Source organism: Bos grunniens, chromosome 3 (genome assembly GCF_055505025.1).
Source record: "Bos grunniens cultivar Pamir isolate PY7600 chromosome 3, Bosgru_T2T1.0, whole genome shotgun sequence".
In the NCBI taxonomy this organism is placed as follows: Eukaryota; Metazoa; Chordata; class Mammalia; order Artiodactyla; family Bovidae; genus Bos; species Bos grunniens.
This window is the reverse complement of record NC_141167.1, coordinates 39,361,854-39,389,705: the sequence shown is the minus strand read 5'-3', so window position 1 is coordinate 39,389,705 and position 27,852 is coordinate 39,361,854. Positions and strand designations below refer to the sequence as shown.

Below are 27,852 nucleotides of genomic sequence, written 5' to 3'. Positions count from 1 at the left end.
AGTGCAGGAGACACAGGCTTGACCCCCTGGTCTAGGAAGATCCCACATGCTGTGGAGCAAGTAAACCCGTGCACCACAACTGTTGAGCCTGTGCACTGGAGCCTGGGAACCACAACTACTGAAGCCTGTGTGCCTAGAGCTGGTGCTCCACAGCAAGAGAAGCCACTGCAATGAGAAGACCTCACTGCAGTGAAGAGTAGCCCCCACTTGCTACAACTAGAGGAAAGTCTACTCAGCAACAAAGACCCAGCACAGCCAATAAATAAAAATAAAGAAAATTATAAAAAAGAAGTAAGATTATACATTTTTGTTTCTAAGTAGACAGATACATATAAATATGCAGAATATTTAGTGGGATAGTAGAGAAAGGTAGACTTTCTTTTTTCCAAGTATATTACCATTATATGGGCTTCCCAGATAGCGCTAGTGGTAAAGAACCTGCCTGCCAATGCAGGAAGTACAAAAGACTCGGGTTCAATCCCTGGGTTGGGAAGATCTGGATTAGGAAACAGCAACCTGCTCCAGTATTCTTGCCTGGAAAATTCCATGGGCAAAAGTCTGGCGGGCTACAGCCCAGGGAGCCGCAAAGAGTTGGACGTGACTAAGCACACACACGCACACACACACATATTACAATTGTGGACAGACATTTTCCCTTGTAATCAACACATCACACAAAAAAAAAAAACGCTAGCAAAGGAGAAGCCTTAGTATTTTTAAGGTGAGGGCAAAAATTTTATATATACACACGCATGTGCACGCACATGTACACACACGAAGACCTATTTTGCGAAAGCTAGAAAATTGTTTTCAAGGAGAAATATATGATCTACAGTTGCAATGCTTAGATATTTGGCAATTGGAAAAATAATTTTTGGTGAAAATAGGAAAACAGATTGACATCAATGTACATTAGCGTAGTGACTTTCATTTCTTGTACATACACTGTGAAATAGTTCTGGACAATAAATTCTTAGAAAAGTGGGGTTGGATTGGACAAATGTCATAGTTTATGACTGAATACATATAAACAGGTGAAAACTCAAGGTAGAGGGGTAATAATAGCCACCTGATAAAGAGACTTAAAACCCTTTCACCTTACGAAAAAGATTGCTTTAGAGCTATAACTTGATATTATAGTTTGATTTTTTTTAAAAAGAAATTGGTTACATTTGTGGCTACTGTGGATACAGAAAATAAAGAATGGAATGCCTTTTGTTCCCCCAATACAAAGAAGTATCTATCATTTAAAATCTTAACTGTAAAAAAATAATTGATGCTATAGATTCTGGAACTAATACCAAAATTATTGGAAAAGGTAACATAGCTACTATTTCTGCCATGGTGTCTTAAAAATAAAGAATAGTTGACAGTAGAGAGTTATATAACTATTTCAAGTCAGCAACCAAGCTAAAGTGTAATTCTACAATGTTTGCAACATATCATGACCCTTCAGACATTTCCTTTATCCCCCAAATCCACCCTTTGCTGTCCATTTCATCTCTACATTTCAGGTTTTTCATACCTTTTGTTTTCACTCATCTAAGCCTCACGCTTCCTTCTCACAGGAATCCTGTGAGATTACTGCAGACTATTTTGATTTTCCCTCTTCAAATTTCTATAGCACACATACTACCTTTAGACCTGTTCTCTGCTGTTTATGAGGCCAGAGCAATTTGTTTCATTCCTGTATGTACATTAGTTAGCCAGATGCTGGGTGGTGGGTAAGTATTATAGAAAACAAGTTTAAAGGGAATTCAGAACAGGAAACAATTAATAGTGTGATGATGAGTATTTGGAGAAAGTGGATTATGAGTGAGGTCCCAAACAGTGAAAGATAAGCCGAGGCCCAAATGAAAAAGATGGCTTAAAACTCAACATTCACAAAACTAAGATCATGGCATCTGGTCCAATCACTTCATGGCAAATAGATGGGGAAACAATGGAAACAGTGAGAGACTTTATTTTGGGAGCTCCAAAATGACTGCAGATAATGACTGCAGCCATGAAATAAAAAGATGCTTGCTCCTTAGAAAGAAAGCCATGATCACCCTAGACAACATATTAAAAAGCAGAGACATTACTTTGCCAACAAAGATCCATCTGGTCAAAGCTAAGGTTTTTCCAGTAGTCCTGTATGGATTTGAGAGTTGGGACCATAAAGAACGCTGAGCGCCAAAGAATTGATGCTTTTGAACTGTGGTGTTGGAGAAGACTCTTGAGAGTCCCTTGGAGTGCAGGGAGATCCAACCAGTCCATCCTAATGGAAATCAGTCCTGAATGTTCATTGGAAGGACTGATGCTGAAGCTGAAACTCCAATACTTTGTCCACCTGACAAAGAACTGACTCTTTAGAAAAGACCCTGATTCTGGGAAAGATTGAAGGCAGGAGAAGGAGACGACACAGGATGAGTTGGTTGGATGGCATCACTAACTTGGACATGAGTTTGAGTAAGCTCCAGGAGTTAGTGATAGACAGGAAAGCCTGGCATGCTACAGTCCGTGGGCTTTTGAAGAGTTGGATACAACTGAGTGACTGAACTGAACTGAACTGAAATGTGAATAGCCTAAGTGACTGGGACTATAGGTGTCATTTAATAATGGATGAATGAACAAATGAATATATTTTGAGTGGAATCACATGGCTAAGTTTATTGGACTGTTCCTTGTGTTTTTTTTGTTTTTTTAATTTTATTTTATTTTTAAACTTTACATAATTATATTAGTTTTGCCAAATATCAAAATGAATCCGCCACAGGTATACATGTGTTCCCCACCCTGAACCCTCCTCTCTCCTCCCTCCCCATACCATCCCTCTGGGTCATCCCAGTGCACTAGCCCCAAGCATCCAGTATCATGCATCAAACCTGGACTGGCAACTCGTTTCTTACATGATATTTTACATGTTTCAATGCCATTCTCCCAAATCTTCCCACCCTCTCCCTCTCCCACAGAGTCCAGAAGACTGATCTATACATCAGTGTCTCTTTTGCTGTCTCGTACACCGGGTTATTGTTACCATCTTTCTAAATTCCATATATATGCGTTAGTATACTGTATTGGTGTTTTTCCTTCTGGCTTACTTCACTCTGTATAATAGGTTCCAGTTTCATCCACCTCATTAGAACTGACTCAAATGTTTTCTTTTTAATGGCTGAGTAATACTCCATTGTGTATATGTACCATAGCTTTCTTATCCATTCATCTGCTGATGGACATCTAGGTTGCTTCCATGTCCTGGCTTGGACTGTTCCTTTTGAATCATCTGTTCATCATACATTTTTTAGTTCTAGACTACAAAGATGAAATAACAATTTATTTTCAGAAACGTAAATTTTAGTGGAGTATACAGAAATGTGAAGAATTATTAGAATTCACTAACTCCAGTAAGAGGTATACATGAGGTCTATGTAAACAGAGCAGGAAGCTGTAGAGAGGATTTATTTAGAATAGGTAAAATTCTCAAAGGCCTTATATGCAATACTCAATTGCATTGAAATTGAAATACTGAACATTATTTTGGTCATCATTAGGACATGTGTCAGAGCAACTTTGTGAAGCTGTAGGACACCACTAACTCTTCCTAGGATTTCCCTGTGGGTCTTACTGAGAGAACTGCTGAGCATTTCTCTTGCCTAGCCCTGTAATTATCCTTCAAGTTCAGCTCAGTTCAGTCGCTCAGTTGTGTCCGACTCTTTGCAACACCATGAACCACAGCACGCCAGGCCTCCTTGTCCGTCACCAACTCTCAGAGTCCACCCAACTCATGTCCATTGTGTCGGGGATGCCATCCAAGCATCACATCCTCTGTCATCCCCTTCTCCTCCTGCCCTCAATCTTTCCGAGCATCGGGGTCTTGTCAAATGAGTCAGCTCTCCGCATTAGGTGGCCAAAGTATTGGAGTTTCACCTTCAACATCAGTCCCTCCAATGAACACTCAGGACTAATCTCCTTTAGGGTGGACTGGTTGGATCTCCTTGCAGTCCAAGGGACTCTGAAGAGTCTTCTCCAACACCACAGGTCAAAAGCATCAATTCTTCAGCGCTCAGCATTCTTCACAGTCCAACTCTCGCATGCATAAATGACCACTGGAGAAACCATAGCCTTGACTAGACAGACCTTTGTTGGCAAAGTAATGTCTCTGCTTTTGAATATGCTGTCTAGATTGGTCAAAACTTTCCTTCCAAAGAGCAAGTGTCTTTTAATTTCATGGCTGCAATCACCATCTACAGTGATTTTGGAGCCCCCAAAAATAAAGTCTGACACTGTTTCCACTGTTTCCCCATCTATTTCCCATGAAGTGATGGGACCGGATGCCATGATCTTCGTTTTCTGAATGTTGAGCTTTAAGCCAACTTTTTCACTCTCCTCTTTCACTTTCATCAAGAGGCTCTTTTGTTCTTCTTCACTTTCTGCCATAAGGGTGGTGTCATCTGCATATCTGAGGTTATTGATACTTCTCCTGGCAATCTTGATTCCAGCTTGTGCTTCTTCCAGCCCAGTGTTTCTCATGATGTACTCTGCATATAAGTTAAATAAGCAGGGTGGCAATATACAGCCTTGACATACTCCTTTTCCTGTGGAACCAGTCTGTTGTTCCATGTCCAGTTCTAACTGTTGCTTCCTGACCTGTATACAGGTTTCTCAAGAGGCAGGTCAGGTGGTCTGATATTCCCATCTCTTTCAGAATTTTCTACAGTTTATTGTGATCCACACAGTCAAAGGCTTTGGCATAGTCAATAAAGTAGAAATAGATGTTTTTCTGGAACTCTTCTGCTTTTTCAATGATCCAGCAGATGTTGGCTATTTGATATCTTGTTCCTCTGCCTTTTCTAAAACCAGCTTGAACATCTGGAAGTTCATGGTTGATATATTGCTGAAGCCTGACTTGGAGAATTTTGAGCATTACTTTACTAGTGTGTGAGATAAGTGCAATTGTGCAGTAGTTTAAGCATTCTTTGGCATTACTTTTCTTTGGGATTGGAATGAAAACTGACCTTTTCCAGTCCTGTGGCTACTGCTAAGTTTTCCACATTTGCTGGCATATTGAGTGCAGCACTTTCACAGCATCATGTTTTAGAATTTGAAATAGTTCAACTGGAATTCCATCACCTCCACTAGCTTTGTTTGTAGTGATTCTTCCCATGGCACACCTGATTTCACATTCCAGGATGTCCTGCTCTAGGTGTGTGTGAGTAATGACACCTTTGTGATTATCTGGGTCATGAAGATCTTTTTTGTACAGTTCTTCTGTGTATTCTTGCCACCTCTTCTTCATATCTTCTGCTTCTGTTAGGTCCATACCATTTCTGTCCTTTATTTTGCCCATGTTTGCATGAAATGTTCCCTTGGTATCTCTAATTTTCTTGAAGAGGTCTCTAGTCTTTCCCATTCTATTGTTTTCCTCTATTTCTTTGCATTGATTGCTGAGGACAGATCTTTCTTATCTGTCCAAAAAAGGACATCTTTTTTGGGTGTTAGTTCTAGCAGGTCTTGTAGGTCTTCATAGAACCGTTTAACTTCAGCTTCTTCAGCATTACTGGTCAGGGCATAGACTTGGATTACCGTGATATTGAATGGTTTGCCTTGGAAACAAACAAGAGATCATTCTGTTGTTAAGACTGCATCCAAGTACTGCATTTCGGACTCTTGTTGACTGTGATGGCTGCTCCATTTTTTCTAAAGGATTCCTGCCCACAGTAGTAGATATAATGGTCATCTGAGTTAAATTCACCCATTCCAGTCCTTCTTAGTTTGCTGGTTCCTAGAATGTCGATGTTCACTCTTGCCATCTGTTTGACCACTTCCAATTTGCCTTGACTCATGGACCTAGCATTCCAGGTTCCTATGCAATATTGCTCTTTACAGCATCGGACCTTGCTTCTATCACCAGTCCCATCCACAACTGGGTATTTTGCTTTCGCTCCATCCCTTCATTCTTTCTGGAGTTATTTCTCCACTGATCTCCAGTAGCATATTGGGCACCTACTGACCTGGAGAGTTCCTCTTTCAATGTCCTATCTTTTTGCCTTTTCATACTGTTCATGGGGTTCTCGAGGCACGAATACTGAAGTGGTTTGCCATTCCCTTCTCCAGTAGACCACATTCTGTCAGATCTGTCCACCATGACCCGCCTGTCTTGGGTGGCCCCTTAGGGCATGGCTTAGTTTCATTGAGTTAGACAAGGCTGTGGTCCATGTGATCAGATTGGCTAGTTTTCTGTGATTGTGGTTTCAGTCTGTCTGCCCTCTGATGCCCTCTCTCAGCGCCTACCGTCTTACTTGGCTTTTTCGTACCTTGGATATGGGGTATCTCTTCACGGCTGCTCCAGCAAAGCTCAGCTGCCGCTCCTTACCTTGGATGTGGGGTAACTCCTCTCGGCCGCTGCCCCTGACCTTGGACGTGGGGTAGCTCCTCTCAACCGCACTCGTGTGCCATCCCAGCCGCCATGCTTGTGCTGACAGCAAATGTCTGATGTAACTGGGAGAGTTGGTTGTCTCTACTTGCTTGAAAATACCATCTCAGAAGGTAGCAATCCTTCAGTGTTAAAACTTCATAAACATCAGATTGAGATACCCTAATTAGTATGGAGACCTGAAAAATGTGCATACCTTGAAATAACAGTGTTCACTTTGAAGATAGTGATGGTGTATATTTAAATCCAAAAAGAAAGAGCAAAGAAAAGAGTATTTGTTTGAATTTTGTAAGTTTTTCAAATGTATTTCCAAAGGTCTGTAACTAAACATTATATATTTGTCCCAAATTAATATTTATTTCTAGTCATTTGGTTCTCCTAAAATCACAAGGAAGAAAAGCGCTGCAGACTATTCTCCAACAACTGGAACCTGTCAGATGAGCCCAGTTGCTTCTCCCACAAGCTCAAAAGAACAAGAAAACAGAAATGGACCATCAAATGGTTAGTTGAACATTCTTTTCTGCTTATTGTGAGATTTTTTCTAGGTGTTGGTTAAATTGGAATTTTGATTTAATAATATGTGAATCCTGCAGCAGCTGATTTTTGTCTTTTTTAAAGAATTCAACATAGAAAAGACTAGAATATAGGTAATACTTTGGACATAAATGTAAACTCTAGGCAGTTACATTAAAATGCTGCTGCAGACTTTGTTACCTTACTTTCCCATCCATTAAATAGAAATTATGGCGTGACTGCCTTCAGCCACTATCAATTATAATAGTTTAGCCCCTTAACAAGTTAACAAGCTATCTATCATGTGCATAAATTAAAGGGCACATAATTCAGGTAATGCACTACATTTTAATACTTCTAAATGTTATTTTTATTCATGTTGTCCATTGAGTTTTATCCACATTTCCTGTGTCTTTATAGCTTGTTTTATTTATTGTATTTCATTCTCTTCTGTTACTATTTTAAGTGCACTTGCAAAAGGTTTGTATAATTACTGTTAGAGAATAATCTAATTTTAATATGAAATTCTTTATTTTAAATTATTGTTAGTTTAATTTTGACCACATATATTTCTTATCCTCTGGTAGTTTATTGCTAAAATATTCATTTAAAAGATGCAGGAATCTAGATTTCATAGGCTTAATTTTTAATATTGTAAAAAAGTCGTGAATCAGTGACCTGTCAAGTTTCTATAATATGAAATATTAAGTAGGCTTAAATTGAAAAGAATATATTTTAGATATACTGTGATTAGCCTGATGCATATTTATTGTAAAACATTTGAGTGCTAAGTATATACTGGAAGCTACAGAGAAACAAAGAATTCTCCTCATTTTACCTAATTTGTTGTAATGAAACCTATAATGAGATCTTAACTTTTGAATGACTTTAATCAGGTGCTTCTTAATCTTAAAGCTATCACTGTTAAGTTTGCTTTCACAAAAATACATGAAGATGTAGATGTCTTCTTCAAGCTCTATAGTTCTGGGTTGTTGTTTTTTCTTTAATTCACTTGATACACCTTTTGTTTAAAATGAAAAATTAGTGCCTTAGATATGGAACATCTCTATACTGAAATGTGAATAGATTTTAAGTGGATACGTACTTAATTTCCATATTGAAATTAAATATGGACTTAAGGGAACATTTCTTTTGCCCATAAAAAGATTGGTCACATGATCTCAGTTGACATTTAAGTGGATAATTATCACCGGTTATAGTACTTGGTAAGCTCTTTTTTGAAAAGTCATATAGCAGGAGTTCCTAGAGTGCTGGTAATATTCTGTTTCTATATGATGGCTATGCTGGTTCACCCTATAATTATTCATTAAACTGTACGTATGTGTTTTATGTATTCTTTGATATATAGTTCTCACACAAGCCTCAAAATAGAATTCTGCCTAGGATCTTGTAGCAGATTATGTCATTTGTAATCATTATATTGATTTTCCTAATATGTCATCTTATTGTATTTTAAAAATAGAAAAGCTTGTCTTACAAGTTCTAAATGAAATGATAACTTCTGTTAACAGCGTTACTTTTTAAGTATTGTACAAAACACAAGGTACAATTTAAATAAGCACTTCTGCTTAAAGCACATTTTCAAAGACATTTTAGGTGCTCATCTGTCTCATTTATTCTCCTGCCCTTCCCATGTTTACAGTACTTCAGCCACCCTTATTTTCTGGCTATTTGTCAATCATGCTGAGCCTGTTGCCTCCACAAGAACTGCACTTGCACTTCTTTCAACCTGGAATATTCTTCCTCCAGGTATTTATATGTGCTTTCTATGTTCAGTGGAATTACATACTATGTGAACAGGTGGCAATATTAAATTTATTTACAATTATAAAAGGAAAAAAATCTAGATATAAGTCTTCCCTCTACTTAAATTCTACATAGCCCTCAAATGGAGTGACTGCTTCCAGTTTATACAGTGAAGATATGCCTACACACACACTCTCCCTCTCTCTCATTTGTCATTGTGTATATTGATTACATTTATGTATGGTTGTGTGTGTGTCATTATACTGCCCTGCCCCTTAGGAGGGGTCATCCCCATCCCTGCTGCTGCTGCTAAGTCGCTTCAGTCGTGTCCGACTCTGTGCAACCCCATAAACGGCAGCCCACCAGGCTCCCCCATCCCTGGGATTCTCCAGGCAAGAACATTGGAGTGGGTTGCCATTTCCTTCTCCAATGCACGAAAGTGAAAAGTGAAAGTGAAGTTCCTCAGTCATGTCCGACTCTTAGCAACCCCATGGACTGCAGCCTACCAGGCTCCTCCGGCCATGGAATTTTCTAGGCAAGAGTGCTAGAGTGGGCTGCCATTGCCTTCTCCTATCCCCGTCCCTACCACTTGGCAAATTTTTCCAAAGTAGTATCCTTTTTAGAGGAGAGAAAAGATGGTAAAATTTTGTGTTCCTTTACTCCTAAGAATGCACTTGTTTTTTAATAGTTGGGGTGGAAGGATAAACACCAAATTTGACAGTCAAAGAGAGTACTTGTAAAATAGACAATAGATGTGTAGAAATCACCCCAGATTGTAGCAGTGTTAACAGCATAGACAGATAAACAGATGGAGTATATGATAAAGCAGTAAAGGAAAGTAATGGATAGAATAAACTCCAACATATGTCAAATAGGAGTTCCACAAGAAAGAAGAGAAAAAGGAGCAGAGGCAGTAGTCTAAGATATATGAACTATCAGGTTTTCGTAGTTGAGGAAAGATGGAAATTTCCAGATTAGAATAACATGCTTTGTCTGAGCAAGATGAATTAAACAAACTCACACCTAATCATATCATGATAAAACTGCAGAACATCAAAAACAAAGACAAAATTTTAGCGACAGGCCGACATTAGACTTCTCATCAGTATCTATAGTCTGTGGCAGGAAATGGAATAATACCAACTGAAAATCACATCTGAAGTTTTCATTCAGGAAGTAAGAATGAAGTAAAGGTATTTTCATTCAGTCTGAGAGAATTAACCATTCACAAATACTCCTTGAAAGATTATTAAAGAATATTCTTCTGTGAGTACATGCTCATAGTTCAGTTCAGTTCAGTTCAGTTCAGTCGCTCAGTCGTGTCTGACTCTTTGCGACCCCATGAATCACAGCACGCCAGGCCTCCCTGTCCATCACCAACTCCCGGAGTTCACTCAGACTCACGTCCATCGAGTCAGTGATGCCATCCAGCCAACTCATCCTCTGTCGTCCCCTTCTCCTGCCCCCAATCCCTCCCAGCATCATAACTGAGCCTCAAATAAAGGAATGGAATGCAAAGAGCAGTGGTAAAATAATAAATTAACAAGCATGTTGGTAAATCTATAAACCTAGTTATAAAAATGTGATTACCAATTCTGCTGACTATAAAGCAAAAGAGGGGGTTAAAAACAAGTACTAATAGACCATAAGAGCTTGGAAGATATATGTGGAAGCAGGAAGGAATTACAAATTTAAGGTCCTTGTAATCTTCAGGGAGCAGATGGAATATCTGTCAGTTGAACTTTTAATTGTGTTTTTGTTTACTTGCCTTTAAAATGGGGAAAATAACATCTACCTCAGGATTGTTATAAGAATTAAAAGAATTAACATACAAAAAGTACTTAGAACAGTGACTGGCATATAGTAAGTGTTTAATACATATTTTCAGTTCAGTTCAATCACTCAGTCGTGTCCAACTCTTTGTGACCCATGGATTGCAGCATGCCAGGCTTCCCTGTCCATCACCAACTCCCAGAGCTTACTCAAACTCATGTCCATTGAGTTGGTGATGCCATCCAACCATCTCATCCTCTCTCGTCCCCTTCTCCAACCCACTTGATTCTTTCCCAGCATCAGGGTCTTTTCCAGGGTTAGTTCTTTGCATCAGGTGGCCAAATATTGGAGTTTCAGCTTCACCATCAGTCCTTCCAATCAATATTCAGGACTGATCTCCTTTAGGATGGACTGATTGGACCTCATTTCAGTCCAAGGGACTCTCAAGAATCTTCACCACCACCACAGGTCAAAAGCATCAATTCTTTGGTGCTCAGCTTTCTTTATAGTACAACTCTCACATGCATACATGACCACTGGAAAAACCATAGCTTTGACTAGATGGACCTTTGTCTAGATGGACCTTTGTTGGCAAAGTAATGTCTCTGCTTTTTAACATGCTATCTAGGTTGATCATAGCTTTTCTTCCAAGGAGCAAGCATCTTTTAATTTCATGGCTACCGTCACCATCTACAGTGATTTTTGAGCCCCCCAAATAAAGTCTCTCACTGTTTCCATTGTTTCCCCATCTATTTGCCATGAAGTGATGGGTCCAGATGCCATGATCTTAGTTTTCTGAATGTTGAGTTTTAAGCCAACTTTTTCACTCCTCTTTGACTTTCATCAAGAGGCTCATTAGTTCCTGTTTGCTTTCTGCCATAAGGGTGGTATCATCTGCATTTCTGAGGTTATTGATATTTCTCCTGGCAATCTTGATTCCAGCTTGTGCTTTATCAAGCCTGGCATTTCACATGATGTACTCTGTATATAAGTTAAATAAATAGGGTGACCATATACGGCCTTGACATGCTTCTCTCCTGATTTGGAACCAGTCCATTTTTCCATGTCTGGTTCTAACTGTTGCTTCTTGACCTGCATACAGCTTTCTCAGGAGGCAGGAAAGGTGGTCTGGTATTCCCATCTCCTGAAGAATTTTCCAGTTTATTGTGATCCACATAGTCAAAGGCTTTGGTGTAGTCAATAAAGCAGAAGTAGATGTTTTTCTGGAACTCTCTTGCTTTTTCAATGATCCAACAGATGTTGGCAATTTGATCTCTTGTTCCTCTGCCTTTTCTAAATCCATCTTGAACATCTGGAAGCTCTTGGTTCACATATTGTTGAAGTGTGGCTTGTAGAATTTTGAACATTACTTTGCTAGAATGTAAGATGAGTGCAATTGTGCGGTAGTTTGAACATTCTTTGGCATTGCCTTTCTTTGGGATTGGAATGAAAACTGATCTTTTCCAGTCCTCTGGCCACTGCTGAGTTTTCCAAATTTGTTGGCATACTGAATGCAACACTTTTACAGCATCATCTTTTAGGATTTGAAATAGCTCAACTGGAATTCCATTACCTCCACTAGCTTTGTTAGTAATGATGCTTCCTAAGGCCCATTTGACTTCATATCCCAGGATGTCTGGATCCCAGTGAATGATCATGCCATCGTGATTATCTGGGTCATGAAGATCTTTTTCAAGATCTGTATCATGACTACACAGAAGAAGATAGTTCTTCTGTGTATTCTGTCCACCTCTTCTTAATATCTTCTGCTTCTGTTAGGTCCATACCATTTTCATTTTTTATTGCGCCCATGTTTGCATGAAATGTTCCCTTGGTATCTCTAATTTTCCTGAAGAGATCTGTAGTCTTTCCCATTCTTTTGTTTTCCTCTATTTCTTTGCACTGATCACTGAGGAAGGCTTTCTTATCTTTCCTTGCTATTCTTTGGAAATCAGCATTCAATGGGTATATCTTTCCTTTTCTCCTTTGCCCTTAGCTTCTCTTCTTTTCTCAGCTATTTCTAAGGCCTTGTCAGACAACCATTTTGCCTTTTTACATTTCTTTTTCTTGGGGATGGTCTTAATCCCTGCCTCCTGTACAGTGTCACGAACCTCTGTCCATAATTCTTCAGGCACTTTGTCTATCATATCTAATCCCTTGAATCTGTTTATCACTTACACTATATAATCGTAAGGGATTTGATTTAGGTCATACCTGAATCGTCTAGTGGTTTTTCTTACTCTCTTCAATTTAAGTCTGAATTTTGCAATAAGGAAATACATATTTTAGCTATTTTTATGAATATTATTATCAAAGACATCATATGATTTATTATAAAGGGGTAGAACAGTAAATTCTAGCTTCTTAAAAAACTAAGAGTTGGTATAAGAATATTAATATTAATATAGACCAAAATAGTTATTATGACAAAAGGGCTTTATTGCAAATAATAGAACTTTTTTCCCGTAATGAAAGAATAAAAGATTCAGTACCAGGAAAGGAATCCTGAACCTATGTGCATGAAAAATAAAAACTCAAGCAAGATGTGACAAAATAGGACAGTATTATAAGGAGAAATTCACAAGTCCTTAATCATAGTAGGCTATTTTTTCAGAAACTGATAAAATAGATTTAAAAAGTTAGGAATGATGGAGATAGTTTATGTGTTTGTTTTTATTGTCATTCAAACCATACTTTTTCTTCCAGTTTTATTGAACTAATAATTGACATATTGTTTAAGCTGTTCAACATAATGATTTGACTTACATACATCATGAAATGATTATCACAGTAAGTTTAGTGAACATCCATCACCCATTTCACTTTCTGCTGTTGTTCTTTAGTCTCCCAGTTATGTCCTACTGTTTGCTACCCCATGGGCTGCAGCATGTAGGCTTCCCTGTGCTTCACCATCTCCCAGAGCTTACTCGTTTCACATAGATATAAATAAAAGGAAAAAATTTTTCCCTGTGATGGGAGCTGTTAGCTTTCTCTCTTAACAGCTTTCATATATAACATACCACAGTATTAATTATATTCATCATGTTGTATGTTACATACCTAGTACTTATTTGTCTTATGACTAAGGGTTGTACCTTTTGACTGCCTTCATCTCATTCCTCCTTCCCACTACTCTGTGCCTCTAGTAGTATTCCATAGTGGCTGCACTAATTTATATTCCCACTAGTAGTGCATAATGATTCTCTTTTCTCCATATCTTTGTCAACATTTGTTGATTCTTCTCTTTTTGATAATAGCCATTCTGACCACATATGAGGTTTGGTTTGTATTTCCCTGATTATTAGTCATTTGAGCATCTTTTCATATGCCTGCTGGCTATCTGTATATCTTCATTGGAAAAATGTCTGTTGAGACCCCCTGCCCATTTTATAATCAGGTTGTTTGGTTTTTTGATGTTAAATTGTTTACGTTCTTTGTATATTTGGGATATTAACTCCTTACTAGACATATCATTTTGAAATATCTTTTCCATTCAGTAGACAGTAGTTTCCTTTACTATGCAAAACTTTTTTAGTTTAATATGTTTCCATGTATTTATTTTTGCTTTTGTTTCCCTTGCCTGAGAAGATAATATCAAAAAAAAAATATTACCAAGTCCGATGTCAAAGATCTTACTGCCTATGCTTTCTTCTAGAAGTTTTATGGTTTCAGGTCTTATATTGGAATCAGAGTATGAAACTCTAGTTTTGTTCTTTCTCAAGACTGGCTATTTGAGTATCTTTTTTGTTATAAAGTATAAAATATTTAGAATTGAGTGATAATAAAAACATGTCAGCACTTAGAGGAAAAAATTTATACCTAAACATGGCATGATAATGAAAGCATTCATAGTGGGTTCACATTTATCAGTGCATATATTTTAAAAAGATGACTGAAAACTAAAAAGCTGAACATTCAACTCAGAAAGATAGAAAAAGAACAATAGAACAAACCATAAAAAGTAGAAGAAAATAGGAAAAATATAAATAGAAAAATATTACATAGAAATTGTTCGATTAAAAGAATAATAGGATCTCATTCACCTCTTAGCCTACAGACTCCAACTTGATCTGCAATAACTCTTTTAGAAAAAAAATTTTAGTATGTGACATCTCAGGCAAGTAATTTTAAACCTCTCTGGGTCAAAGTTTTCCTCAATTCTTAATTCCTGGTTTGGGACCAAAAGATCCCTGAGATGTGCCAAGTGTAAAGTATATTCATCAAGAAGCAGCATGATACTGGCCTAAACCTGCTTGAACTTTAAATTAATTTGTTAGTAAATAATCATAGCATCTTGGCTAATAGAATAATCTTTGTAGCTAAATGGCTGGATTTAGATCCTGACTGTACCACTTACTAGCATTGGAGCTTCAGATAAGTTTTATGGCCATTCTGTGCATTTGTTGTCTCATCTACAAAATGGGAGTAAGAATGACTATCTCAGAGGTGTGCAAATTAACTAGTTAATATAATGTAACATTTAAAACAGTGCCTGGCCCTAAAGGCACTTCATCATCACCATTGTTGATTATACTTCTAAACATTATTATCATTATTATCTATTGAAAGATATCCTCATTAGTTCAAGAAAGGGCTTCTGGGAGCCTTACCAGAAAGTCCAAATACAATTTTTAAAGCAGTCCCGATTCAGTAATATTACATTTATCACCAGTGTTTTGTGAAACTACATTTAAAGGGAATCAAGTACACAATTATTGGAGAAGGAAATGGCAACCCACTCCAGTGTTCTTGCCTGGTGAATCCCAGGGACAGGGGAGCCTGGTGGGCTGCCGTCTGTGGGGTCACACAGAGTTGGATACAACTGAAGCGACTTAGCAGCAGCAGCAGCAAGTACACAATTATTAATCATATATAGTGTAGCAAGGAAGAGTACGTAGAATCCACAGTACTTTAGTGTATGTTAATTGCTAATAACATGGAATGAAATAAGGAAAAGTGATTATTAAATAAGTGAAAAACTCTTGTTGTGATAGAGTCCACTCAGTACTCTTTGATAACTGATCCAAATGTTATTCTTTGAGACATTAAAATTCCTCCTATTTAACAATTGAAATGTCTATTGTTTAAAAGCATAAATCCTGGGTGCTTCTCTGATGGCTCAATGGTAAGTAATCTGCCTACCAGTGCAGGATACCTGGGTTTAATCTCTGATCTGGGAAAATCTCACATGCCTCAGAACAACTAAACCTGCGCCACAACTTTTTTTTTTAATTTATTTATTAATTGAAAGATAATTGCTTTGCAGACTCTTATTGGTTTCTGCCAAACATCAACATGAAGCAGCCACAGATATATATATGTCCCTTTCCTCTTGAACCTCCCTCTCATCTCCTTCCCCATCCTACCCCTCTAAGTTGTTACAGAGCCCTGGCTTGAGTTCCCTGAGTCATAACAGCAAATTCCTATTGGCTATCTATTTTACGTATAGTACTGTTAAGTTTCCATGTAACTGTCTCCATACATCCCATCCTCTCCACCCTCACCCCCGTCCCTTGTCCATAAGGCTGTTCTCTATGTCTGTGTTTCCACTGCTGCTCTGCAAATAATTTCATCAACTTTTGCACCTGTACTCTGGAGTTCAGGAACTGCAACTACTGAGCCCTCGACCCGTAACTACTGAAGCCTGTGTGCCCTAGAACCCGTGCTTCGCAGCAGGGGAAGCCACCACAATGAGAAGCCCTCACGCAACTAGAGTAGCCCCAATAACTGCAGCTAGAGAAAAGCCTGCACAGCAACAAAGACCCAGTACAGCCAAACATAAATAAAATTATATATATATAAAAGAAAAACAAAACATAAGTCCTTCCATGAGAAGATTGAAATTAATGCTATTAGTTATGTTTTATAGTTTGTGATATCAGACTAATCCCCTTATAATATCTGAATGTTTAGAAAGGCCTAAAACACCTGGTGAAAATTCAAATAAAGCAGTCTTTTGCTGTTTCTCACCTAGCACTACTGACTGCTTGTTCTAAAAATGTGAAAAATAATTAATTACAGGTTAAAAGAACAAAGTAATATGGTGGAACTTTATTGAATGGAAGTAGCTTAATTCAAAATTCAGGAAGTTAGTATTAATCTTTAGGCAACGATTAATACTGTTTTATGAAATAAAAGTATATAATGTATTTTTCATTTGTGGTTTTTCTATTAAAAACACTTTTTTTGAGAGACAGATTTTAATGAACTTACTTCCCCAACGTTCTCCAAAATCATAAGTAAAATATTGTTACTCTTTTCCCCATTCATCTTTTATTAAATAAACTCTTAACATATTTGACTTATTCTATTTGGAATTTAAGGATACCAATAAATCAAATAATGAAAAGTTAATAACAAGAGGTAACTAGGACTTTAGCAAAATTTCTAGACCTGCAAGTTTTTCTGTTTTGGGCATTAAAGACTATTATGAGATAAAAATTTAGTTATGACTTATTTTTTTGAGAGAAGGCATAAGTTCCAAAGTAACAATGAGGGAAATTATTGTTAGTTTCTGAACCACCTCAGTCAATGAAATTGTAAATTTCCTCTAGAAATAGAAGCAAATGAGAGTAATGGAGTACAAATTAAATGAAGAAAAAAATGTAAACCAGCAATGGATAGTCTGTTCCAGACAATATATTTTTTAATGTGTTAATAAATCACACTTAAATTTTAAAGAAGTTGCCTTCATGTTATATGCGTATTTGATTTCATCTGGAAGTATTGGATCCTCCTGCAGTATTATCTAGAACTATGCCATCCAGTACATGTACATGTTGAACATGTGGAGTGGGACTGATCTGAATTGAAATGTGCTATAAGAATACACACCAGATATTAAAATCTTAGTTTGGAAAAAATAATATATATAATAATTTATGTAGATTGTGTGTTAATATAAGAATATTTGGGTATATTGGGTTAAATCAAATATTCAAATTTGACTTTTGCCTTTTATAAAAATTTTGTTAGTAGATTTTAAATTAATAAGTGACATTATATTTCTTTTGGAGAGCATGAGCTTGTTTTTCATGGTGCATTGTACCAATTTTTTAGAAAAGTAGTAACTGCCAGTTGTTGAGCAAATGGAGCTATATTAAAATGTGTAGTGAGAGAAGGTGCCAATGTTTGTATTATAAAAAATGAATTTTCTTCACTGATTTTCATTAGTAGTAATGAGTTTGGATTATTCATTCATTTGCTTCTTTATTCATTCAGTAAAAGGCCAGTATATGTAAAACACAGAATCTCTAACTATGCTAATGTGTCCTCAAGTATGAGGACTAAGTCAATATGCACTTTTAAATTGAAGTTTAAAAGTTGATTTACAATATTGTGATTTACAGCATAGTGATTCAGTATTTTTGCAGATTATATTCCATTGCAATTTATTAGAAGATAATAGGTATCATTCCCTGTGCTATACAGTGTATCTCACTGTCTTAGATGTAATTATCTGTGTGTATACATCCTAAACCACTAATTTGTCCCTCCCCTTTTCGCTTTCCCCTTTGGTAACCACAAGTTTGTTTTATCTGTGAGTCTGTTTCAGTTTTGTATATACATTCATTTATTATCTTTTAAATTCCACTTATAAATGACACCATGCAGTATTTGAAATATCTTCAAAGGCATTAAAGGTATTTCCAAGAGTTTACTAAATCATTTAGCATTTAAGCAGTCAGGTACTTTTATCCCTAAAATTATATTTGATTTACTGTGCTATCATGAGGAGCTCACTATTTTCTAGATATTAGTATCAACAATTCCTTGTTGTTAACTGTGAGACAAAAAAATAGGAGTTAAATAATATAAACTGGAAACTTTAATAATTTTTATTAAAATATTTGATGAAAGCATCCTGTATAAAGTAAAGTTTATATTATTCAGTTGGGTTTATCTAGTTTTTCTTTTTAATATACCAAGCCCCAATAGAAATTTTATTCAAAAGATTGTTTCTTCTGTATAATATAATCCATGAATAAAAAATTAGAATGGAAAAAAATAAAAATAAAAAATTAGAATGGGAAATAAAAAAAGAAACAAAGTACCTATTGCAAAGTTCTTCACAAAATTGCAAAAATTTTCCCATACCAAATTTCAGGATACTTTTTCATTAACTACTGTTCTTTCATTTGTCTACCCTTTTATTTTTTATTTAAAATTTGGTGATCTAAATTCTATTTAAAGTTTGACAATTTTGCTTTAACTTTATGTTCCTTTTATTGCACACATAGGAAAGAGGGAAAACTTGAATCACCTCAGTATAAACAAAAGAATGGAATCTACTATGCAAGACAATGAGTAAGTTTGTTTTTGCTGAAATAATATACATGTGTCTTAAAAAGGTCATATTTGTTAAAGTGATGTTTTAAGATAAATCATTTCTTTTGAGAAATGAATGGTTTATAGAAATGTTTATAGTTTATAGAAATGAATAAAAAGTCTGTAGAACTATTTTTTCTTAAAGAAGTAACATACTTTATTTTTGATGTGTTTTAACAGTGTTCATATGATGGTGATATGCATGCATGCATGCATGCTAAGTCGCTTCAGTCGTGTCCAACTCTGTGCGACTCTATAGACAGCAGCCCACCAGGCTTTTCTGTGCACAGGATTCTCTAGGCAAGAATACTAGAGTGGGTTGCCATTTCCGTCTCCAATGATGGTGATATATGATACCTTAATTTTAATAGCCATTTAGCCCAGTTCTCCCAGTCTATGCTTAAGAAACTAGCTTAGGGTAAAACTGAGGAAAACACCCTCTTTGGATGGAGAAGTAATATATTAATTTACAACATGAGACCACAAGACCCCAATGGATAGATGCCTCATTTTCCTCATCTTTACCCATCCATCACACTGTATGGCACAAAGAAGATACAGCTGGAAAAGTAATGGATGGATGGAGAAGTAATATTTTAGAACATAATGCCTAAAAAATAACTGGTTCAGGAGCTAGGAACATAGTGAAGCCAGCAGAATGAGGAATCTAGAGGAACCTAGAAGGCTTATTGGCCATCAGTCAACAATTTTCGTATTGGCCTGTCAATAGTGCCTTGAATGAAATCGTTTTGTGTAGAAAGCTACTGCCTGTGTATTCTGGAAAGAATATTTATATCTGTTCACTACGACTTGAAAAACTGAAATAAGCAGAACAGGGAGTTGAATTTTCATAGTAGTTCATGTGTTCAGCTCATTTACTTTTCCAGCTGTATCTTCTTTGTGCCATACAATGTGATAGATGGGTAAACATGAGGAAAATGAAGTATCTACCCATTGGGGGCTTATGGACTCATGTTGTAAATTGATATACCTTCCCTGACTTAGAAGTGGGTTATAGGTTATGGTTCAAAATCTTATTTATTTATTTAAATTGAAGTACAGTTGATTTACAGTCTTGTATTGGTTTCAGATGTACAGCACAGTGATTTAGTTTTTTATATGTGTGTGTGTGTATTCTTTTCAGATTCTTTTCCATTATAGGTTGTTACAAGATATTGAATATAGTTCCCTATGGTATACAGTAGGTCCTTGTTGTTTATCTGTTTTATATATAGTAGTGTGTATCTGTTAATCCCAAACTGCTTATTTATCCCTGCCTTCCTCCCCCACTTTTCCCTTGATAACCATAAGTTTATTTTCTATGTGAATGTGTTTCTGTTTTGTAAATAAGTTCATGTCATTTTTTTTTAATTCCACATATAAGTGATATCATATGACATTTGTATTTCTCTGACTTGACTTCAGTTAGTATCTCTAGGTCCATCCAATTTAAAGGGCATTATTTCATTCTTTTTATGGCTGACTGATACTCCATTGGGTTATACCACATGTTGTTTATCCATTCATCTGTCAGTGGACACTTAGATTGCTTCCATGTCTTGGCTATTGTAAATAATGCTGCTATGAACATTGGGGTGCATGCATCTTTTTGAAATAGAGTGCTTTCCAGATATATGCCCAGGAGTGGGATTGCTGAATGATACGGTAACTATTTTTAGTTTTTTAAGGTGCCTTCCTACTGTTTTCCATAGTGGCTACACCAGTTTACGTTCCCACCAACACTGTAGGAGGTTTCCCTTTTCTCCACACCCTCTCCAGCATTTGTTATTTATAGACTTTTTGATGATGATCATTCTGAGCAATGTAAGGTGATATGCACTGTAGTTTTGATTTGCAATTCTCTACTTAGCAACATTAAATGTCTTTTCACATGCCTGTTGGCCATCTGTATGTCTTCTTTGGAGAAATGTCTATGTAGGTCTTCTGCCCAGTTTTTGATTGAGTTGTTTGTTTTTTTGTTAGCGACTTGTATGAATTGTTTCTGTAATTTGGAAATTAAGCTCATTGGTTCCCTCATTTGCAAATGTTTTCTCCCAGTCTGTAGGTTGTCTTCTCATTTCATTTATGGTTTCCTTTCCAGTGGAAAAATGTATAATTTTAATTATAGCATATTTGTTTATTTTTGCTTTTATTTCCATTAATCTAGGAGACAGATCCAAAAAAAATATTGCTGTGATTTATGTCGAAGAGTGTTCTGCGTATGTTTTCCTCTAAGAATTTTATAGTATTGAGTCTTATATTTAGGCCTTTAATACATTTTATTTTTGTATATGGTGTTAGATAATGTTCTAGTTTCATTTTTTACATGTAGCTGTTCAATTTTCCCAGCACCACTCATTAAAGAGACTGTCTTTTCTCCATTGTATATTCTTGCCTTCTTTATTGTAGATTAATTGACCATAACTGCATGGGTTTAGTTCTTGGCTTCCTATCTTTTTCCATTGATCTATGTGTCTGTTTTTGTTCTAGTACTTGACTGTTTTGATGAGTGTAGCTTTGTAGTATAGTCAGAAGTCAGGGAGTCTAATTCCTCCAGCTCTGTTCTTTCTTAAAATTGCTTTGGCTATTCGGGTTTTTTGTGTTTCCATACAAATTTTTAAAATTATTTGTTATAGTTCTGGAAAAAATGCTATTGGTAATATGATACAGATTGCATTGAATCTGTAGATTGCCTTGGGTAAGTATAGTCATTTTGACAACATCAATTTTTCCAGCCCAGAAACATAGTATGTTATGTCTTTCTATCTGTTTATGTTGTCTTCAATTTCTTTGAATTCAGCATCTTATAATTTTTGAAGTAAATCCTTAGGTAGGTTTATTCCTAGGTATTTTATTCTTCTTGATATGATGGTAGATGGGATTATTTCTTTGATTTCTCTGTCTTTTGTTGTTAGTACATAGAAATGCAACTGATTTCTATATTTTAATTTTGTATCCTACAGCTTTACCAACTCCTTGATGAGCTCTAGTAGTTTTCTTGTGGTGTCTTTAGGATGTTTTGTATACAATATCATGTCATCTGCAAACATTGACAGTTTTATTTCTTCACTTCCAGTTTGGATTCCTTTTATTTCTTTTTCTTCTCCAATTGCTGTGACTAGAACTTCCAAAACTATGTTGAATAAAAGTGGCAAGGGTGTGTGGTTACTGATCTTAGAGGAAATGCTTTTAGCTTTTCACTATTGAGTATGATATTAGCTGTGGATTTGTCATATATAGTCTTTATTATGTTGAGATATGTTCCCCTGTGCCAACTGACAGTTTTTATCATAAATGGATGTTGAATTTCATCAAAACCTTTTTCTGCATCTATTGAAATAAATGAAATTTATTATTCAGTTTGTTAATGTGTGGTATATCACATTGATTTGCTGGTACTGAAAAATCTTTGCATCTCTGGGATAAATCCCATTTGATTATGAGGTATGACCCTTTTAATGTATTGTTGGATTCAGTTTGCTCGTATTTTGTTGAGGATTTTTTCACGTATGTTCAACAGTCGTATTGGCCTGTCATTTTCTTTTTGTGTGGTATCTCTGTCTAGTTTTGGTATCAAGGTCTTGTTGGCTTCACAGAATGAGTTTGGGAGTGTTCCTTCCTCCGCAGGTTTTTTAGTTTCAGAAGAACAGGTTTTAAATGTTTGATAGAATTCACCTGTGAAACCATCTAGTCCTAGACTTTTGGTTTTGGGCAGTTTTTAAATTACTAATTCAATTTCTGTACTTACGATTGGTCTGTTCATATTTTCTATCTTTTTCTGGTTCAGTCTTGGGTCTGAATAATTTTTAAACCATTTGAATGAATCTTAGAATGCATTTTCCATACAAATTGTGTTGTAATTTGTGGTTAAGACCTCATTTCAGGCTACAAGTATATTTTTTTCATAATGTAGGTAATGTATAGTATTAATCAGTGGTAGTCTGGGTAAAAAAAAAATATGGAGAATGCCACATAGAGTATAATAGGGACAAAAATAAGAGTTTATCAAAGAGGTCTCCTAGTTTGACATCTGTATATATCACCTGTACCCCTTATCTTTTTATAGCTGCTTTCCCTAGTCATACTCCCCCCAGTCCAAATATTTTTATGTGCTCTATCCCACAAATAGTTTTGTTATAAATTACTACTCCTCCTTACTTTAACCAAACTTCTAGCTTCCTTGGTGAAACAAATTTCAGCTAGATATTAAGATAAAAACATTATTTTTTAACTCACTTAATATATTTTAAAATAGACAATAGATGTACATAATAGAAACTCAAATTGTCCAAAAGGATATATAGAAATCAAGTGGCAAGCAATGATTTTTGAATCACGTATATTCTTAGATTTCCTTTATTATTTTATAAAACCATTCAAAAGACTTATATCTTTTAAATCTGACTTATATCTTTTAAATCTGAAATTAAACTATTTCATGCTTTTAGATAAGTTTTAAGTGATTATAACATTTTATGATTTGTTTTGGCAGTTGTATTAGATTACAGTTTTCCAGAGAAAGAGAAAGAATAGCAGATGTGCATACATATAGTAGTGTAATAATGAGAATGAAATATAGTGTGATATAATAATTATTGATTAATAATGAATTGTATATAATTACACATATAGATAGACTTACTGTGAAGAATTGACTCATGCAAATACGGAGGCTAAGTCCTACAATGTACCGTCAGCAAGCTGGAGACCCAGCAAAGCCAGTGGTATAATTCCAGTCCAAGTCTAAAGGCCTAACCATCAGGAGATCCAGTGGTGTGAGTCTCAGTTCAGGGGCACAAGAGCAATGTCCCAGCATGAGCAGACAGGCAGCAAACTCAACCTCCCATCCTCTACTTTTTCTTCTTTTCAGAGCCTCAGTGGATTGGATGATACCCATTCACATTTGGGAGGACAATTTACTGAGCCAGTAAACAAAGACACAGGAGCCTGGTGGGCTGCATTCCATGGGATCGCAAAGAGTTGGGCACGACTGAGCGACTAACAATTACTAAACTAAGACAGTTACATAGTAATGATTTTCTAACTCCATCATCCTATTAATTGGCCTTTTTTTAATTCATGAATTCTCTTTGTATATGAAATATGTATATTTCATTATATGCAATTTTATCACATCTACCACCACAGTCAAGGCCTTTTTTTAATTCATGAATTCTCTTTGTATAATGAAATATGTATATTTCATTATATGCAATTTTATCACATCTACCACCACAGTCAAGACATAGAATAGTCCTCTTTGCTATATAAAGTGTATTTTCAATCACTGGCTTATTCTCTTGTAGGCAAAAGAGTAACTTATTTCTATACTTATCCAAGTAAAGCCTTTTTAATAGTAATGTTATGCTAGAATCAGGTTCTGTTTTTTTTTGTTTTTTATCTATACAATTTAATTGTGACAATTAACCACATTTCAGAACTCTGATTTTCTCTTTACTGTATTTTAAGTATTTGATCATATGTAAGAATACTGACTTATGTATCACTTTCTGCTTAAATGAAGGTCTCTGGGTAACTTAGTAGAAAATATTTATTGAAAACATAGGAGGGTTCAGGATGGGGAACACATGTATACCTGTGGCAGATTCATTTTGATATTTGGCAAAACTAATACAATTATGTAAAGTTTAAAAATAAAATTAGAAAAAAAAAAAACATAGGATGAAGGTATAATTATGCTTATATTCTGTAGGCAATCAAAGACTAAGAGGGAGACAAGTATTTACTTTTATTTTCAACTGTTTAAAATTCTGGACAGAAAAAAATGGAAACTTTCTTCCAAACATCAGTATTAAGATAAGCATGCTCACTTTCACCACTAGTATTCAATATTTTACTGGAAATTCTAGCCATAGCAATTAGATAAGAAAAAAGAGTAAAAGGCATCCAATTGAAAAAGAAGAAATAAAACCATCTCTTTTTGCAGATAACTTGATCTTCTTGATCCTACATAGAGAGACTCCTGAAGAATGCACAAGAAGCTGTTAGTACTAATAAACAAAGTCAGCAAAATTACAAGGTATAAGATCAGTACACAAAAATCCATTGTGTTTCTATACACCTGCAGTGAACAGTTTGAAAGAATTGAAGGAGGCAATTCTGTTTATAGTAGGATTTAGAAGAATAAATCCTTCCTGGTTTCCTTGATGGCTCAGAGGGTAAAGTGTGTGCCTACAATACCGGAGACCTGGGTTCAATCCCCGGGTCAGGAAGATCCCCTGGAAAAGAAAATGGTAACCCACTCCAGTACTCTTGCCTGGAAAATCCCGTGGACGGAGAAGCCTGTTAGGCTACAGTCCATGGGGTCGCAAAGAGTTGGACATGACTGAGTGACTTCACTTCACTTCACTTAGAAGAATAAAATATCTAGGAATAAATTTAACCACAGAGGTGAAAGACTTTGTACACTGGAAATTGCAAAGTATTGCTGAGAGAAATTGAAGAAGACCTAAATAAATGGAAAAACAATCTGCTTTCATGGGCAGAAGATTTAATATTGTTAAGGTATCTGTACCTCTACCCAAAGTGATCTATACACTTAATGTAATGCCTATCAAAATTCCACACTGTGTAAAAAATTATTCAGGCATAAAAATGATTGAGGTTCTGATACATACTGTATAGCATGATGAACCTTGAAAACATGGTAAGTGAAATAAGCCAAATACAAAAGGACGAATGTTATACAATTTCAGTTATGTGCAATATCTAGAGGAGGCAACTTTAAAGAGAAAGTATATCAGAGATTACTAGAGGCTAAGGGCTATTGTTTAATGTTATGGAGTTTCTGTTTGTGGTAATGGTAGTGGTTTAGTTGCTAAGTCATGTCTGACTCTTGTGACCTCATGGACTATAGTCTGCCAGGCTCCTCTGTCCCTGGGATTCTCTAGTCAAGAATACTGGAGTGGGTTGCCATTTCCTTCTCCAGCAGATCTTCCTGACCCAGGAATCGAACCCAGGTCTCCTGCATTGCAGGCAGATTCTTTACCAACTGAGCTACAAGGGAAGCCTGAAATAGTTCATTGTATTTGTTTTAGTCTGTGGTAATAGAATGGTTTTGAAAATAGATAGTGTTGATGGTTGTAAAGCTTTGTGAATGTAATTAATACCACTGAAGTGTACACTTTAAAATGGTAAAATGACAACTTTTATATTTTATATATATATATATACATACACACGCACACACTACAATAAGAAAAAATTTTGAATTGAAAAACAACTACAGGGACAACATGACTATGCATTGTTTAACAAGATGGTAGCTCAGACCTTACAGTGAGCTCAGTCCTTACAAAAACATTAAAATCACAGCTCAGTTCAGTTCAGTTCAGTCGCTCAGTTGTGTCCAACTCTTTGCGACCCCATGAATCGCAGCACGCCAGGCCTCCCTGTCCATCACCAACTCCCAGAGTTCACTCAGACTCACGTCCATCAAGTCAGTGATGCCATCCAGCCATCTCATCCTCTGTCATCCCTTTCTCCTTCTGCCCCCAATCCCTCCCAGCATCAGAGTCTTTTCCAATGAGTCAACTCTTCGCATGAGGTGACCAAAGTACTTGAGTTTCAGCTTTAATATCATTTCTTCCAAAGAAATCCCAGGGCTGATCTCCTTCCGAATGGACTGGTTGGATCTCCTTGCAGTCCAAGGGACTCTCAAGAGTCTTCTCCAACACCACAGCTCAAAAGCATCAATTCTTCAGCATTCAGCCTTCTTCACAGTCCAACTCTCACATCCATACATGACCACAGGAAAAACCATAGCCTTGACTAGACAGACCTTTGTTGGCAAAGTAATGTCTCTGCTTTTGAATATGCTATCTAGGTTGGTCATAACCTTCCTTCCAAGGAGTAAGCATCTTTTAATTTCATGGCTGCAGTCAACATCTGCAGTGATTTTGGAGCCCCAAAAAATAAAGTCTGACACTGTTTCCACTGTTTCCCCATCTATTTCCCATGAAGTGATGGGACCGGATGCCATGATCTTCGTTTTCTGAATGTTGAGCTTTAAGCCAACTTTTTCACTCTCCACTTTCACTTTCATCAAGAGGCTTTTTAGTTCCTCTTCACTTTCTGCCATAAGGGTGGTGTCATCTGCATCCTGCTGATAAAAAACAATGGAACCTACCAAAAAAGATACTCTGTAACCCAAGACAAAGAATAAGCCACAATGCAATGGTAGGAGGAACACAGTTGCAATAAGCTAGACAATCCACAAACTGGAAAATAATTCTATCACAGAAGTTTTCCCACAGAAGTGAAAGTCCTGGACCCCACATCAGGCTTCCCAGACTCGGGGGTCTGTTAATAGGACAAAGATCCCCCAGACAATCTGGCTTTGAAGGCCAGTGGGTTTTGATTGAATTTCACAGGACTAGGGGAAACAGATTTTACTCCTATAGGGTGCACACAAAGTCTCGTGCACCAGCTCCTAGGGGAAAAGCTTAAGAGACTGGACCACACCTACCTGCTGGTATTGGAGGGTCTCTTGCCAAGGTGGGAGGCAGGTGTTGCTCACTGTGGGGAAGAAGACACTGACAGTGGCAGTTCTGGCAAGTACTCATTAAGATGAGCTCTCCTGGAGGTCGCCATTTTCTCCCCAAGACCTAGCCCCACCCAACAGCCTGTAAGCTCCAGTGCTGAGACACCTCAGGCTAAGCAATCAACAGGACAGGAATACAGCCCCACCCATCAGCAGACAGGCTGCTTAACATTTTCCTGAGCATGGCCCTGCCCACCAGGGGGCAGAACCAGCACCCACCAGTGGACAGGAACCAGTTCCTCCCACCAGAAAGCCTGTGTAAGTATCTTAGCCTCATCTACCCGATTTCAAATCATAAAAGCAAGAATGATTGCAGCCTGTGGAATATAAACTGCAATCACAGAAAGTTAGACAAAATGAGACGGGAAAGGAATGCATCCCAGATGAAGGAACAAGATAAAACCCCAGAAGAACAACTAAGTGAAGTGGAGATAGACAATCTAATGCAAAAAGAATTCAGAGTAATGATGTGAAAATGATCCAAGATCTTGGG

General features: G+C 36.6%; 1 protein-coding gene across 32 annotated transcripts in view; it reads left to right on the top strand.

Moving 5' to 3' along the window:
- Positions 1-27,852, top strand: part of ITGB3BP (integrin subunit beta 3 binding protein) — a 106,857-nt gene that overhangs the window by 40,434 nt on the left and 38,571 nt on the right. For 17 of the 32 annotated variants that reach the window (XR_015160182.1, XR_015160180.1, XR_015160176.1 and 14 more), the window contains exons 3-4: positions 6,781-6,916; positions 18,709-18,775. Coding sequence is in view for 11 of the 32 variants with exons in the window: in XM_086390342.1 (XP_086246468.1) it covers positions 6,781-6,916; positions 18,709-18,775 (203 nt within the window). In the remaining 21 variants the exon portion in view is untranslated. Of the gene's footprint in view, positions 1-6,780; positions 6,917-8,591; positions 8,699-18,708; positions 18,776-24,743; positions 24,837-27,852 lie in introns of those variants that run through there. The other 15 variants (XR_015160192.1, XR_015160190.1, XR_015160191.1 and 12 more) reach the window with 4 other exon arrangements.